Here is a 15,725-nt window from a genome sequence, read left to right as displayed (position 1 = left end):
CATAAGTATATGTTTGCTGATCACATTTCAGATCATGTGTTGTTCATTATTATGACTTGCTCAGAAACAGTTTTGCTACAGTTATGTGGGTTTGCCTTGGATATTTTTTCTTCTTTTAGTACATTGAAAACATCATGGGGGGGGGGAGCAAATCAGAAAACGCTTTTGTGTCTACACCACCTCAAAAGTCTATTTTAAAAAAATACGGAAAGGAATACAAAATATTCCAGGACTGAGAAGCAAGGGGGAAAGAAAATTAGATTAACAAATCATTTCTTAAAGACCAACGTTATGTCAAATTTTCAAGTGGCATATCTTCCTTTGGATGGGGATGGAATTATAGGTGGATTTGATATTTATACACTTCTGAAATCTCTAAAAATACATCCAGCCCAACCTGATGCATTGATTTTAATTTGGTGCATTATTTAAGCAGCCAGAAGAGAAGATCTTTTTACCAGGCAAGGCACCAGTGTCAGGACTTTCTGTAGCACCGGGCAGCAAGTCCAGGACACACTGATTTCTAAAAACACTCCCCCCCTTGCCTTCTGCAGAGAACTTGTTACTCAGTTCACATTCTAGCAATTAGAAAAGCAAGTAAGTCATCGCTCCAGAAAAAATAATTTTCCAAACAACGCCACTGTTTTGCTTTCACCTGTGTTGTAAAACTCCAATTAATTCCAGAGTTTGCACTGAACTTCTCCAGCGATTTACCTCCATCTTTGCTCATGGTAGATGTCCACGTGGGTTTCCCCTCTCCACGTAGGGTTCACCTGGGCACTCTCCTCTCCGTGCCCAGCGCAAAACACGAACGTTTACTTTTTTGTCATTTTCATATAGTAAATTATCCATTAGATTTCAACATATCTTACTAAAGCAATTACATCAAGAAAATGATAGCGCGTGTGGAATCAATTATGCATGCACTTGGCCAGGGACCAAAGGCTATGAAGTCGGAGAGGGCAGAATCGTTCGACACACACAAATAAAAAGCCCCTGGATCTCGCAGATGGACCCCATCAGTTCATCTTACTGCTGAAAAAGTTCATGCACTTAATAATTTATTTGTGTTCTGGATACTGTTTCCCAGCTGAATATTAACAACTTTGAACTGCACCACGCTTTTAGCGTGGTATGGGTGGAAGTCATGGAAGGGCAGCAGCAGGTCTCCTCCGAGGTTAAAATTATACTTCTGTTCCTTCCAGAATGGTCCTTTTCCCTCTCCATTTATTTTCCTTCATTAAGCAGTTCCTTTAATCAGGGTATCCGTTTCACCCCTCCGATTCATCTTCTTACCCAGTGATAAAACTCTCCAACCAAAGCTGAGCATCAATTACCAAGGCTGGACAACCGAAGGGAAGAAGCAACGGCAAGGGCCTGATCCCACAGCCAGGAATTGTGGCGCTGCCAGCGTGAGGGACAGGGGACAGCAACCATGGCAAGCCCCAGCCAGGCAGTTATGAGCTGGGCAGGCTTCTAGCCAGGCTGCTCCCAGTTTCCCATCCCAGGGTTGAAGGATTAACGCCTTGCCCGGACAGGCAGGAGTAAAAGACCCTTCCTTGCCATGAGACAACCGGGAGACTGGAGCGGAAGAGGAGCAGCAGCAGCAGCATAATTTGCTCCTACAAAGAGGGAGTAGGGAGCACTCCCTGCCCTTTATGCAGCGTCCCCCAAAGGCAGGGCCACAGCCCCAAAGCCAGCAGCAGCTCTGCACCCACAGGCAGCACAGGATGGGGCCCTGGGCACGCGCTTTCAGTGCTGGTCACACAGAGACGGGTCCGCATCCTGCCCTGCTGTCACCTCTCCCTCCGGCCCTGGCATCTCCAGAGCGCGGAAGATAATTCCTTCCTATCTACACATGTAGAATTATTTTTTAAAGGAATGTCTCCCCCAAATGGGAACAATTTCCTTCTACACTTCCAACCAAGTGTACTTAACATTAAAAGAGAACTGATAGAACATATTTAATTACTCAAGGTTAGACTCCTAATTCCTCAATTCACTAAAGGAAACTTGGCAAGAAGATGCATCATTTTGCTTCTTTCTACTGGAGCATCTGAGGGAGAAGAGCCACTGAGGCAGCTAATACACAAAACATGATCAAAAGTGATTAACAACAGCTTCATATGCAAATTGCATTAATGAAGGAGTGCAAAGTCATCATGTAAATTAAATATGTCAAATCTCTTGGTGAACTTTCAATCTTGAGAAGAAAAAACACCGCTTTAATTTTTTTACATCATCAATTTTCCAAGATTGAAAATCTAAGAATCTTGGTGCTATAAAACAATTTTCACCTTTTTTTTCTCCTTCAGCAGCCTGACAGGCTGGCCTGATGTGTGCCGAATGCACATGTTAATAGGCCAATCAAAAATGCAAAACAATTCGCAATTACTGCAAGGACCTAATGGTCATTAGAATTTACAACTAGGTAATGAACTAAAGTCTGCCCACACCATGCATATTCATAAAGCAATTTAGCCTTTGAAGATTAAAGAAGTGCTTAAAATTCAAATGAGCTTTAGCAAATTATCAGTAAGATTCATCCAAAAAGCAAAAGGGTTTTTCTTCCTGTGATTTCCTTATTTTTTTAATGCAAAATTGTTATATCTTCCAGACGGAGCTTCAACTAAACACAGGGCTCCGAGTCAAGCCAAAGGGGCTGGAGACAAACAGAGGCAGAAAACATTGTTATGGACTTTGTTCAGAAAACTAAGCCCTTAAGAGCCAAACCTATCTCTAAACATGGTAATTTATCAAAAGCAGCACAGACTTGCTCATAGGCAGTATTGTGCGCCGCTCTCCGAGAGCAGATTAACAAGATTTCCACCACCCTCCAAAAAAGCCTTTTTCCCCTCAAGTCACATCTTCCATGTAAACAGCAAATGTATTATAAAAACATTATTTTCATCAAAGTGCAGCGGCATTAATTTTAGGGACTCGCTGCATTTAAAAGGGAGGGATGAAAAGATCTCGGCACCGGAGCGTGGCACTGAGAAAGTCGCTGTGCTCCCGGGGAGCGGAGCTGCAGCCGCCGAGCCAGCGGAGTTTGCGGGGGCACTGCTCACCGCCGCCGGCCGCTCCCAAACTTGGCTCTGCTCTCGGCTGGCCCCACCGGGGCCTGATCCAGCCATCCCAAAGGGTGCAGAGCAGGGGAGACACTTCTGCCACCGATCCCAGGAGGAGGTTTGGGGAGGGAAGCGCTGTCTGCCTCCCCGGCACCCTGACTTTGAAGGATGGATGAAATGTTGAAATAATTCCTATTCCCACTTCACCGGCCTTCTCCAACCTCACGGCTCATCCTACCTGTACCCCTGCAGAGCAAAACAGATGATGCCTGGAGCTGTGCTAATGCCCCGCTTTTTTAACATTTATTGGGCACAATAGGACCCGGTGCCGTGCAACAACCGCAACAGTAAACACCTGGGTTGGCTGCCAGTCCCCCGTTTTAAGCAATTCCCCACAATGCCAACATTATTTCACACAAGAAGAGTCCAGGGAAGTATGGGATGTGACAGCATAAATCAGAATTAGATTCAAGACAAAAGTTTAGAAACTACTGCTGGGCCGCCGAGCTGTTGAACACAACATCTCTCAAACCGCCTTCAAGTCATGTCCCCCATATCAGGAGATTTTTTTTTTCCCCCCACTTCTTTCTCTGTTTCCAGAAACGTAAAAACCACACTACTTGGCTCTGAGCATTCCCTAAAAGAAAGCAATTAACTTATTTCCCAGCTCCAGCAAGCGATCGTGACAGCCTCCCCCCGGCAGAAAGTGGGAGCCGTGGTCCCTGACCCCCGGCCAACACAAAAGAGGCAGCCCCAGCACAATGCCTGCTGTCAGCAACTGAATTATTTTTATACAGGAATTTTTATCTCTATGGTACAAACAAGTATGTGTCTGTGCTGACTTGTTAAGCAATCCACTTGTATGTAGAATAAGATTTTTTTTTCCCTGCTACCAGTCACACAGCTCTAAGATCAGAAGAAATACATACTCTTTGAAGCTCCTCAAATGTTTTAGTTAAAAGGACAGCAGTTATTTTCTAAGATCCAAGAGTATCTTTATCAGAATTTAATTTTTCCTTATTGATTTTTTCTAACATAACACAAATTTAACATAGGACAGTTTATAGTTTATTACAAAATAATACAGCCTCTATCTCTTTTTCCAAATGCATCCCACTGTGTTCTAGTTCCTCAAAGAGAACAAGGCTTCCAGACTACTGTTTCTCATTGCACAACTCTTCCCTAAACACAAAAATCAGCACTCATAATAGAGAAACACGGGGGAAAGCCCCATGCCACCCTCAAACAGTAAATGCTCCGCGCACTAGTGATGCCCTGGCTGAAGAATGACAGTTTTGCTGATCTATTCTCTCACTCCACAAGAATAAACTCAGTAGTTAAAATGCAACAAAACCCAGACGATTCTTTCAATGTCTGAAAAAACCCCAGCTGTGACGCTGAAGCAAAGTAATGCTGGGTGACAAATTAATTGTTGCGAATATTGGGGAGGGGGGATACAACACAACACATTTTTATTTTTGCATTTTATATTTCCCTACCTGATAAATCAATTTAGCAAGAAATTAATGCAAAATTAAACTCCTTATTTCCTAAAGGAACAAGGAACTGTGATGCGTAATTTTAAAAAGGTAATAGCTGTAGTAATAGCAGTAATAATAACAATAGTAATAATATTATTATCCACAACAACAATAATAACACCACTAAAGGCAGGGCTCTTCTTTGAGCCTTTGTTGTTCAGCAGTAATTCCATTGTTTATTTAGGCAGAGGTTTTTCTATCTGCAGCTAAGATCAAATTGTAGGTGTAATTGTTCAGCATTCAGGCAAAGCAGGGGAGGCTGAAAGCACAGAGTCCTTGGTTCTCACTGACCAAAGCTCCCCACATCTCCCTCCACCAGCACACCCACTCCAGTGGGAATCCTGCACCCTCTGAAGCACCCTGACAACGCCTACCTGGAAGGGCAGAGAGGAAGCACTGCTTCTCCTGACAGCTATTTCCCAGGGATACTGAGCGTCCCTGCCTTGTCGGCAATGCAGTTATTTGGGTTTTGCTCTCGCCCCACTCTTGGCGTCTCAGCTATTTAGTGTGAAACACAAAAACCTGAGCTGTAGCTGAGCTCTGTACCCACCAGATGGGGAAGTGATGGGATTTTTTTTTTAACAGCAACCTGTTCAGGTAAAAAGTTCCAGTAGAATTGCAGCAGGCAAGCGGGGAGAGGTCTCCGGGGAAAGCAGAGAGAAGAAACACTTTGCTGCACTGTCTGCAAACCCAGAATTCAGCAGCTTTTTTTGGCAGCCAATTTGTTTCAAGTGTTTTGTTTCAGGGAACGTATGTATTTTTCTTTGTGCATTTTGTGGATTTACTACAACCGCTCCTGACAGCTGTTGATTCAGTTAAATGAGCACATTATTAAAAATCCTCGAACACAACCGCACTGAAAAACAGACACCTTTGGATGGAGCTGAAGATTCGAACACACAAGAGGATGCAAATGAAACCTCTGCGAGGAGGATGTACAGCCTGGGCCGTGCCCAAGCCAGGGGGCAAACGGGGCTCCAGCCACGGTTTGTGGTGGCTCTGTTTTCTTTGTTGCAACCAAACCCAGATGCTAAAAAAGGAATGAAAAGCAATGCCAACAGTTCCAAGTATAAAAAATAAATGTTTGCTAATACTTGAAAAAATTACATCCCCCAGCGGGCTGAAGTTAATGTGCTTCAAATAATTCTGCACCGTGCCCCGTACTTTGTCTTCTTTTATTACTTACTATTCAGTTTTGCAGAGGAAGGACACCTATTCAGAATGAGGAGGGAAAGAAGAGGATATTTTCATTTTGCTTTAGATCAAAGGCAAACAAGAACGCAAACTGTGGCATATTGAGTATTTTTTCCACCGCTGTCATTCACACTGGGCTATCGAAGTTTTATACAATTCCCCAGCCCAGCTGCATATTAAGCTGCCTGTGTACAGCTTTATTATAGCGTGGTGCTGAGGAAACATTAATATTCCTGTGTTGCATCTGACAGGACATTTACATGCACCCATCTGAGCTCACACCTGAGAGCTGCTCCAAGGTACAGTAGCTGTGCTCCGATTGTAAAGGCAAATGAAGAACACAAATTCCCTGCTGGGATCGGGTCTGACCTCGCCACACCCCACACCGCAAACCTTTCCCTTGCCAACCCCAGGCAATGCCACCTCCGAATGAAGAATGAGCCACCAAGTTACCAGCCTTGGTGACAGAAGAGCAAAAACAGCCTCACTGAAATATTTTAAAGATGCACAGCGAGTGCAGCTGGCCAATAAAGGTTGGAAAACAAACCGGCTGAACCCCGTGCGGGATGCGTTGCATACGAAACCTGATTAGAGAGATGGGGAGGATGTTTATAGGCTTTAAAATGCGTTTGGCATTAACACAGGAAGGTTTGAATAATGTGAGCACTCATCCATAGGGGTCCACAGCCACTGGTCCAGTTGATGCAAGAGTTTGATCCACATCTGGCAGAGCAAAGCATGCCCAAGATGGGGGCCCTCCAGAGTGAGCTGTGTTTCATGGAAATTCATTATCAGATCATCCCAACTGCTTGGGTGGTTTGTGGGTCCATTAACGTGCCTGTTATTCTTAAAGGTATGCCATAAATCACAGCAATCCATGGACTGGTGTCTACCTACGTGGGCCCAAACCTTTGCCCACCGTCACCAGGCGTCAGGCTGGAGCTACTGTCTATGTACACACTGAGAGAAAATTTTGTTCATTAGCCCCGGGAAAAACAAAACAAAAATCCACCCAACAGTTAATTTTAGGGCCAAGCTACTAGTATGAACACACACACACATATATATAAATATACACATATGCACACACATTTAAAAAAAAACATATATACGTAAGTCTTAATGTACTGAAATACATGAACTTGACATGTTTTACGGACTTGTGCAGTACCCCAGTAGCTGACACATAAAACTGAGCGCTCCTGGATGGAAGCTGCGTTCAAAAGCCTGCCACTGGAAGAAAACAACTTCCTTGGACTCGCGACATCCCTGGCAGCATCATGACCTGAACAAAATCACAGCAAGCAGAAAGGTAACAAAAGATCCTCAGCGATTAGCTGAAAAAAAAAAGAAAAAAAAAAAAGAAAAAAGAAAAAAAAAGAAAAAAAAAAAAAAAAAAAAACCACGAAAAACAACACAACAAAACACAAGTGGCACTGTGCCAGGCCATGTCCAGCTTGATGCTAAACGCCTTTTATTGCACAAAGCTGGTACTAGTGGATATAAAAACAGACCGAGGCTTGAAGGGAATTTTGTCCGAAAAAATTTCCGTAATGAGGATGCGTGCAGGCAAACAACTGGAGGCTCCGCTCCCCTTGCCTGACGGTGGCTCGCAAGCCTCTTTAATCGTCTTTATTATTTGAATGAAACAAGAAAGAGCTCGTGGGCTGAAGGCTGCATATACAAAATGGGGTGATGCTAATAGGCCTCCTCCTCTTTAAAAAAGGCATTACCAAATTATGGGCATGTTTAGGGAAGACTTCACTTCTCCCAACAGGCTAATTAGAAGGTGTTTAATTTACTCCCTGCCTCAGTTTCCGTTGCCCAGCATTCGTTGCTGGGACTCTCCGCGCAGAGCCTTGCGTTTATTACGCGCATGATTTTCAAAGCTTTCGGCACGTGATGCCAACATGCACCTTTCAAGATCTATATGGAGCTTTACGTGTGCCAGGCTGCCTCTTGAACCAGCGGCATTTTGGATGCAGTGATGCTTCTGCTCATGGACAGCTCCACAATTGAGCATCCCATGTAATAAGAACACAAAGTATGTTTCTCATCCTTTCAGATGATCTGATTTGCAGAAAACAAAAAACCCACCAGAAATATTCAGGGCACCAAAACCCTGTGATGCTCCCCTGGAAGGCAGAGGCAGATGAAAACTTTCTACCCTGCATCTGTGCTTTGCGTGAACTCGTATTTGTGTTTCCAATAAAGAGCCATTTTTACATTAACTGTCTGGAACAGCAGGGAATAGGAAAACTAACACAATCTTTACCTCGTACAAAGGATGATATTGGTGTCACGTGCTCACTTCTTCAAAAAACGTTATTTATAAAAGGCAACAGGGAAAGCAGGGAAACTATTGACTCTTCTCTGTATTCCTGCACGAGCAGCACTACAGTAACTTTTTGATCCCCTACATTTTTCACATTTCCCGCCCCCCCCCAAGAAGTAAATTTCACAGCCGCACAGGCCACCGCCTTTAATTAAGCTTTCAAAAGTCTTCTGACAATGCCAACAATTGCAAGACACTTCTAGAGCTCAATCATGCAATCATCGTGACACTTCTATTTACAATTTGTCTTAGAAAGAGTTTCTCTGACATTGTACTTTGACAAAACAGCCAAGCTGCCGGTTCACAACCTTTCTCTGTCTTATTTACAAATACAGCTTGTATGCAGCGCTCCAAATCTCGGGAGCAGGAGCCTTTGGGTAGCACCCTGGCTATTTTTCCCGCCTGCAATATTTTACCCAGCCTGCTCTCTCTGTTTCTTTGTATGGGGATAGCAGAGAAAATGTGACTTCAAAATGTCCCCATATTCCTTCTTCCCCTCCTCTATCTTTAAGCTTTCATCATATTGTCCAGATGCAATGCTAACTATTCAGCGCAGGCAGCAGCATTTTTTTGTCTCCAGAACAAAACAAAACAAGGAATTGACAATCACAACCTACAGAATTATAATGGCAACTACTAATAACAGCCCAAGAAAATTTCTGCTTAAAGACATTACCTCCTGAGAACTGTAATAATCAAATATATTCAGTCTGGAATTTAGTACCAAATGACGTTTACCTTCCCCCAACTGCAGCAGACAGAGGGGTTTCTTACATTATTTTCCCACGTGTTTTATTTGAATGTCACAAGCAGCTTGAGAATATAGGATTCGAGATGTAAAAATGACCTCCCCTCCTCCTCCCCCCTTCGTACAGTAAATAGAGCATCCACGGATCCACACTTGGCATTATACAGGGGAATTCGCAGCAGCACTCCTAAGTGTTCCCCCAACTGCATCCAAGTAACATTTAAGATCCTTCTTCACCCAAACACCAACCTTTCATTAATTCCCTCGGATTTATACATCCAACAAACAAACCGCCAAAACCTGTCGCAGGCAGGCGATAAATATTTCCTCGGCCTTTTCAATAAGTGAACAGCGATTTTACATTCACTCATCTCCAGATACTTCAGTTAATATTTCCCCCTATTGTAAAATACGAGAGCGGATAACTAAAGCCCTGCCGTCGCCCTCACTGCAAATCACGGGCTGCCGGTATCTGGTGGTGAGGCTTTGACATACATATTGATGAAAGCTGCCTCGTCGGACCCACACAACATATCCTATTAATTTTCAGCTAAATTTATAGCATTTCAGCTCCAGTGCTGGATCAGCATCACTCAAAATTTTATAGCAAGGCAGAGCTGTGCACAAGCAGACACCCACATGGAAGAGCCAGGTACGGACACATGCACCTATATGGATCCCACGGCTGCTGCACAGGTTGCATACATACATATAAGCTCCTGTCCTCATCCGTGTCTCTGGAAAATGGCAAGATAAAGAGCAGCTTAAGGACAGTTAAAACAGACATCATTTCTCCCAGCATTTGAATGAGTCGATGCCTCCTTCCTTGTCCGTAGATCTTTAACCATTCCGTAAGATTCTCTTTTACTGTAACACCCCAACTTAGTGACTACAGAACTGCAGGCAGGGAAAAAACAGCACCCGAAGCTTACCTACAGCACCTCTGTATCCAGGGCTAACCTGCAACACTTCTTCCGGCCTCACAACTAATTGGGAATATTTCTATATTGCTACAAAATATGTATTTTATGGTCTCTTAGTAGAAAGTATCACTTCCCCAACTTCTGCGTATTTTTCCAAAGGCAGTCTCTATCTTTTTTTTTTTTCCTTAATTACACACTCCAATCTTGCATTCTTGCAGAGAAATCAGATATAAATAGTTGAATTGGAACAGTTTGAGGTTCTTTGCAGGGGCCTTCCTGAAGCCTGAACTTCACAGTTCAGGCCCCAAGACCTTCACTGGAAATTTTACTGCCGGACACCTCAAACTACAGACTATGAGCAACTGGTATCACCACACTTCTTTGTGACACGAGGGATCTGAACTCATCCAACTGAAAAGGGAGATGAAAACACAAAGAGGAGGAACCCAAGACCCCACAACTCATGGTGCATCTTCTCCCTTCCCCAAAGCCAGGCTGCATTTCCAACCAACAGGAAGAACCAAGGGACCCCAGTGCTGCCCAGCTACAGCCCAGCCAGGGAGGTGCAGAGAACCTGTGTTCTTGGACCTCCCATCCGTATAGGCATGACTGAGCACCACAGCCAGAAACCTTGGGGCAAAAGAGTCCTGAAAAACACAACTCCATCTCTGCTCAGGACACACTTACAGCTTGCTCTGTGGACCCTCCTACACGGCACCAAGCCCACCTACGCATACAAGCAAGCAGATCAGGCCCTGCCACTGTGCCCCTGTCCTCAGCTACTGCCTCCGCTCGGTGAAGCATTTACGGTCTGCGAAAACCACGGCCCTTTCAGAGTTAACGGCCCCATGACGGCGCGCGAGCCCAAATCCTCCTCGCTTCGCGTCACCTGCGCCACGCGAAAGAGAGACTCCCGTGCCAAAGGAGTGTCAGAGCAAAACCCTCAGCAGAGGAGGTTCCCCTCATGCAGAACTTCTCGGCGTGGCCATCCCTCCAGCCCAGGGACCTATCTGGGACCACAGGGATGACAGCATGTTTAATTCTTGCTTGACAGATACTGTGTTTTGTCTTTTGAGCGGAGCGGCGCCGTACGTAAATACAGCGTTACATCATACTGCCGCTCCTCCATATTTGGTGATTTAGTATGGCTCCAGAGCCTGGAAGACTACAAATCCCTTCCGCCAGGCTCCTGCTTCATTAATCATGCCCTACACTTCTGCTCACTTTCCGTCAGATCGCAGGCAGCACATGGAAATGGGCACTGCCCCTCTACCACTCCGGGAAAGAAACCTCACCTTTAACATCCGTGTTTGGGAAGTGCAACATGGGGAAATACTGGGGGGTGGGGGTTAAGTCTCATTCAAAATGTAGCTTAGCAGTAGCTGAGCCCGTGCTCCCTCTTAAATGCAGAGATATTTGCGTTTCAAGGAAAGACCGATTACTCTGCAGAAACAGCACATACTTGTTCACATGACGTCTGCGTGTGCACGCACACGGCTCTGCACAGACACGTGCGCAGGCAGACACCCATGCACCGATACGGATCTGCTGCCACCACAAAACCTCCAAAACTGCAGCTCTCCAGCACAGTTTGGAGGCCAGCTTGGAGGCCAGAAAAGGCTGCAGGAATATCCCACTAAACCTCCCAGCGCCTACTGCCCTATTATGGTTTAACTTTGTGGCCAAAGCAAGCCCAAGACAAGCTCCGGCACATCATGTGATGATGTACTGCACCTCCGACAACCCGGAGCGGTCCTGTAGGCTCCCCAAAGAGAGGTACCAGCAGTGACACATCTAAATACCACCGGAAAGGGAGTTTGAAACTGGTTAGGGCATTTGTTGGGGTTGATACACTGCAGTCTCGCCTTTTTCAACAGGCAGTATGGCGCGGTTTGAAGTGATCTGAAACGCTCGCTGCAAATGGGCAGTACTTTTGTTTACTAGTAGGGTTTTAAAAGCAGACCATGCCTTGTTACACTCCCAGGGCTCAGGGATTTTCTTTTGCATGGTACGCTTTTATTTTTTTAACCTCCTTTGTGAAAATATCTGCACGGCCAATGGCTTTCTGATTTAAAAAAAAAAAATTATGCTATGAAATGGAATTATTTACCCTTTTTTCTTTTTTTAAATTACATTTCATATTGTTTGTTGCACAAAATAGAACTCTGCCTTGGACATTTGTACGGCTGACATGTGGTTGTGTAAACCGCAAACAAAATCAAGATACATCTGTCAAAACCACATCAGAGACAAGAGAGAGCACAGCGAAGCATTTATCATTTGGCTGAGGAGGCAGGCTGCAGAGAGCAGCCTTTCCTGTCAAACCAACCTTTTGAAATTTCCAACATGCCCTTAAACTTTTCGAATAAGCATGTCTGTGCGCTTCAGCAACTGCCCTCTCTACTCTGGCCTGGCCAGTCGAAAATGGCATCTTAAAGTCAAGGTCGGTGGTGTCACTTTGCCATGGGGCTGTGTTTAATTACAGTCCATACGCTGACAGCCAATATGGAACCAAGGCTGGCGGATGCTCGGTTAACTCTTTCACTCCTGACTTTACCAAAGACTCAAAAGCTCCTCGCTTTCTCTCGCAGCAGCCTCAGAACCCTCCTCCCACGGTGCTTCGGCAGGCGAGGCACCGGGAGACGGTGACTACAATGCAGGCAAATCACGAGAGCGGCCTCAAACAATACGGCCAGAAACACCGGCTGGCACGGCACGTGCCTGTTGCTCCTGCCGCTGAGCAGGCACCAGGAAACACCGCTAACCCGAGGCAGGGAGGGCACAGACACCCCGGCCGTCACGGCGAGCAGAACACACAGACACGGCAGTGCACGACTGCCAACATGCTACGTTGCAACTGAAACAGAAATAAACTCACAAACATTTCTCCTTGCTTTAATTTACCTGCTATATGTTCCTGTTTAGGGCAAATTCCTCTAGATGACGTTGATAAACAATCGTCATCCTCTGGCGTAACCTGGATGCCAACCTCCACGGGATTGGACGCTTTTTTCAGCTCACTTGGTGAGGGTGAAGGTGGCTTATCCACAGCCTTCTCTAGGCAGAGACTGCCATTGCATTGTTTCCGTTTGTGCTCAATAAAAATAAGAATGTCCCCCAACGGAAAGTTCATCTGACACTGGCCACAAGTGAGGAGGTCGTGGTCCCCTTCCGGAGCTCCCAATGTGCCATGTTCAGGTTCGTCATCAGTGAGAATGGCTTCAAGAGGTTCGGCTGCAGTTTGAGAAACAAAAGGAGAATGGTTAGAGCTCTCAGGAAAGGCACCGGGGGAGGAACGCGCTGAGCCCCTTCTTCATGAATATTACACCCTGCTCTGGAGTCCGCCTGCTCCCCCCCAAGCAAACCCATGCAACACGGCCGTCAGCACGGCACAGAAGACAGAGATTCATCAGTTACAGGGAAGAGATTTTGTAGGAGCAGCTGTAGCGTGCAGAACTCAGAGGGAGAGCACCACAACTATCCCCGTGTTCCTACATGAGGGCACATTTCTGACTCCTTGAACGATTCGGTGATAACATTAAATGGACAGGCTGAAAGAATACACTGTGAAACTCTTGTGGTACTACGACAAGAAGGGAATATGGTGTTTTATTGTTGAATGTATTATTTATGTATGTGAATTCAAGGCTAAAAGCCAGCACACACTCTCACACACATGGGTGTGTATCTTCCATCAGTCAGACCCACTTTCTAAAATTCAGAAACACAGTGTAGACAGAAGGTGTTTCAATACACACAGATACTGCACACTCCCCGTACAGGCTGTGCAGGTAACGTGTACACATGTGTAAAAGAGAAGAGGGGGAGAGCCAGCCTGCATGGGCACACACACCCAGGGCACATCCAGCCCTCAGAACGCACGTGCAGACGTAAAACGCATGGATTTGTGTCACCATACCCATCGGCCCATTTGTGGATTCCAATTTAGAAAAAACCTAAAGGCAGTAGTTATACACGGGGGGGGGGGGGGTGGGGGGGGTGGGAAGGGGGAGGGTATGAGGCAAATAAATAAATAAATAAGGCAGAAAACCAAAATGATAAAAAGCAAGTGCAGCAGAAATGCCTGCAGGGCAGGGGGAAGCACCTCTTGTTTTTGAGCTACTCCTCAGGATGCAAATAAACAGCAAATTCACCACCAAGTCCACTCAGAGATATCAGCTCGATGAGATAATTCTTAGTACTCTAAGGAAATAAGGCAATCAGTCATTTTGCATTTTTTAATCCTGAAATAAGGGAATGCCTAAATTATCTTGAACATGTTAGCACTGGTGGCCTTCAGCATCTAAAAATCAGCATGGCCAAGCAACTGCCACACTTCCTCGCAACAGTGAGAAGCGCCTTCTTTAAACTCAAAATACCTTCCCTAATGTTGTCAAAGTTGACAAATTTTCTGAATGAGCTCCAAAAATCTTCATTATGAGGCTATTTCTGCTCACAGAATCGTCAGTGGATGCTTTAACGAGGCAGACTCGGCTCTTTTTTCTGTTGGCTTTTTTTTTTTACATTAGATTCGCAGAGAAATACCTTGGCAATGCCTGTGCAGTCTCCATCACCACTGCCTTTCACAAGGGGGAAAAAAAAAATAAATACCAGCAGCGTGTTGGTGCTCCTCTGTCTGTGCAACACAACACGCACATAACAGCAGCAAGCAGGAGAGGGTACTACAAATACAATCCACCTCAAAACACTGCCAGGTAACACAAGTGAGACAGAATACAAGTCCTAAACAGTTAATCAGCCTGACCTTCTTTAGCTGGCTGCCAATTTCACATTTAATGAACTTAAAGCCACAGAGAATCAAAAAATAGATTTTAATTTGACTGCACAATATTGGAACTGATTTTGATAAAGTGCAAAAATCCAGTGAACTCAGGTTAAATTTATTTCAACCCTACCTAGGCTGAATATTGAGGAGGAAGATCTGGAGTAGCTCCCAGTTGTGCCGCGTAAAATAATATTGAAAGAGCACACTACCTCGCCGTACCTCAGCTCCAACTAGGACACGGGGATCCAGTCCATCATTTCTTGCCTCTAGTACTACTTCTAATTTAACGTAAGGTCAACCACAGGAATATGAAGGTTACACTCGTATTAATAAAAACAATGTCTTAATCGCTGGGGCTTTCTTCTAAACTTACAGACGGACAGGAGAGGAGGCACAACGTGCGTCTCACGCTCCTCAGGAAGCCGGCAGAGGAGCAGGGTGTTTCTGCGGGATTGCCGGGCATGGCATTTTTCTCCCCAAGCCGTTCCTTGCGTTCGGACCGAGGGAGTAAATTATTGCAGGACTAATTCCACCGGTAGCTCGCTGCACGCCGCAGACAAAGGTATTTTGCGAATCTAACTTCGAGCTCACAGACTTCTCCGCAGCAAAAAAGACACAAAACCACCCGTGCTCCCCTTACAACTGGCTTAGCGAGGAGCTCTGCATAATCATTACTCAATTATAATGTTTTCCCGCGGCCTGATTCCTTTCTGACGCTGTCACTATTATTTAGCAGGGGAAGGTAACCCGCTGCTTCGACAGCAGACAGTTAAAAGTAGCACTGAACAAAAATAGACTTTGCTAAAAGTCTGTACGGACTGGGCTGATTTACAATCAAAACCAGGAAATGAAGTGGTAATTCAGAGGTTGCTGATTACACCTCCCCATTTCACCTAATTAATTTTATAGGAGGCAAAGTTCTTGAAAATAACAAGATGATCAAATGTACAGATATAAAACCTGTAACCTCAACATTTTCTATGCTCTTAACGTAAATTATTGCTAATTAACAGGAATTATATACTAATGTATGAAATACGGCTGGCACTATGTTCGCTGCAAAACATTTGGCTCCTGATGGAGGCAGAGACAGCAAAAAACTCCACGTTTTTTATTATTACTGCTACTTT

The 15,725-nt window shown here is 45.0% G+C and overlaps 1 protein-coding gene across 5 annotated transcripts in view; it reads right to left on the bottom strand.

Moving 5' to 3' along the window:
* The window catches only part of BCL11A (BCL11 transcription factor A), a 75,411-nt gene that overhangs the window by 56,303 nt on the left and 3,383 nt on the right, over positions 1-15,725 (bottom strand). For all 5 annotated transcript variants that reach the window (XM_040059386.2, XM_040059390.2, XM_040059387.2 and 2 more), the window contains exon 2: positions 12,714-13,043. In XM_040059386.2, the coding sequence (XP_039915320.1) occupies positions 12,714-13,043 (330 nt within the window). The remainder of the gene's footprint in view (positions 1-12,713; positions 13,044-15,725) is intronic.

This window comes from Hirundo rustica, chromosome 3 (genome assembly GCF_015227805.2).
Source record: "Hirundo rustica isolate bHirRus1 chromosome 3, bHirRus1.pri.v3, whole genome shotgun sequence".
Lineage (NCBI taxonomy): Eukaryota > Metazoa > Chordata > Aves > Passeriformes > Hirundinidae > Hirundo > Hirundo rustica.
This window is presented reverse-complemented; position numbering and strand designations above follow the sequence as displayed.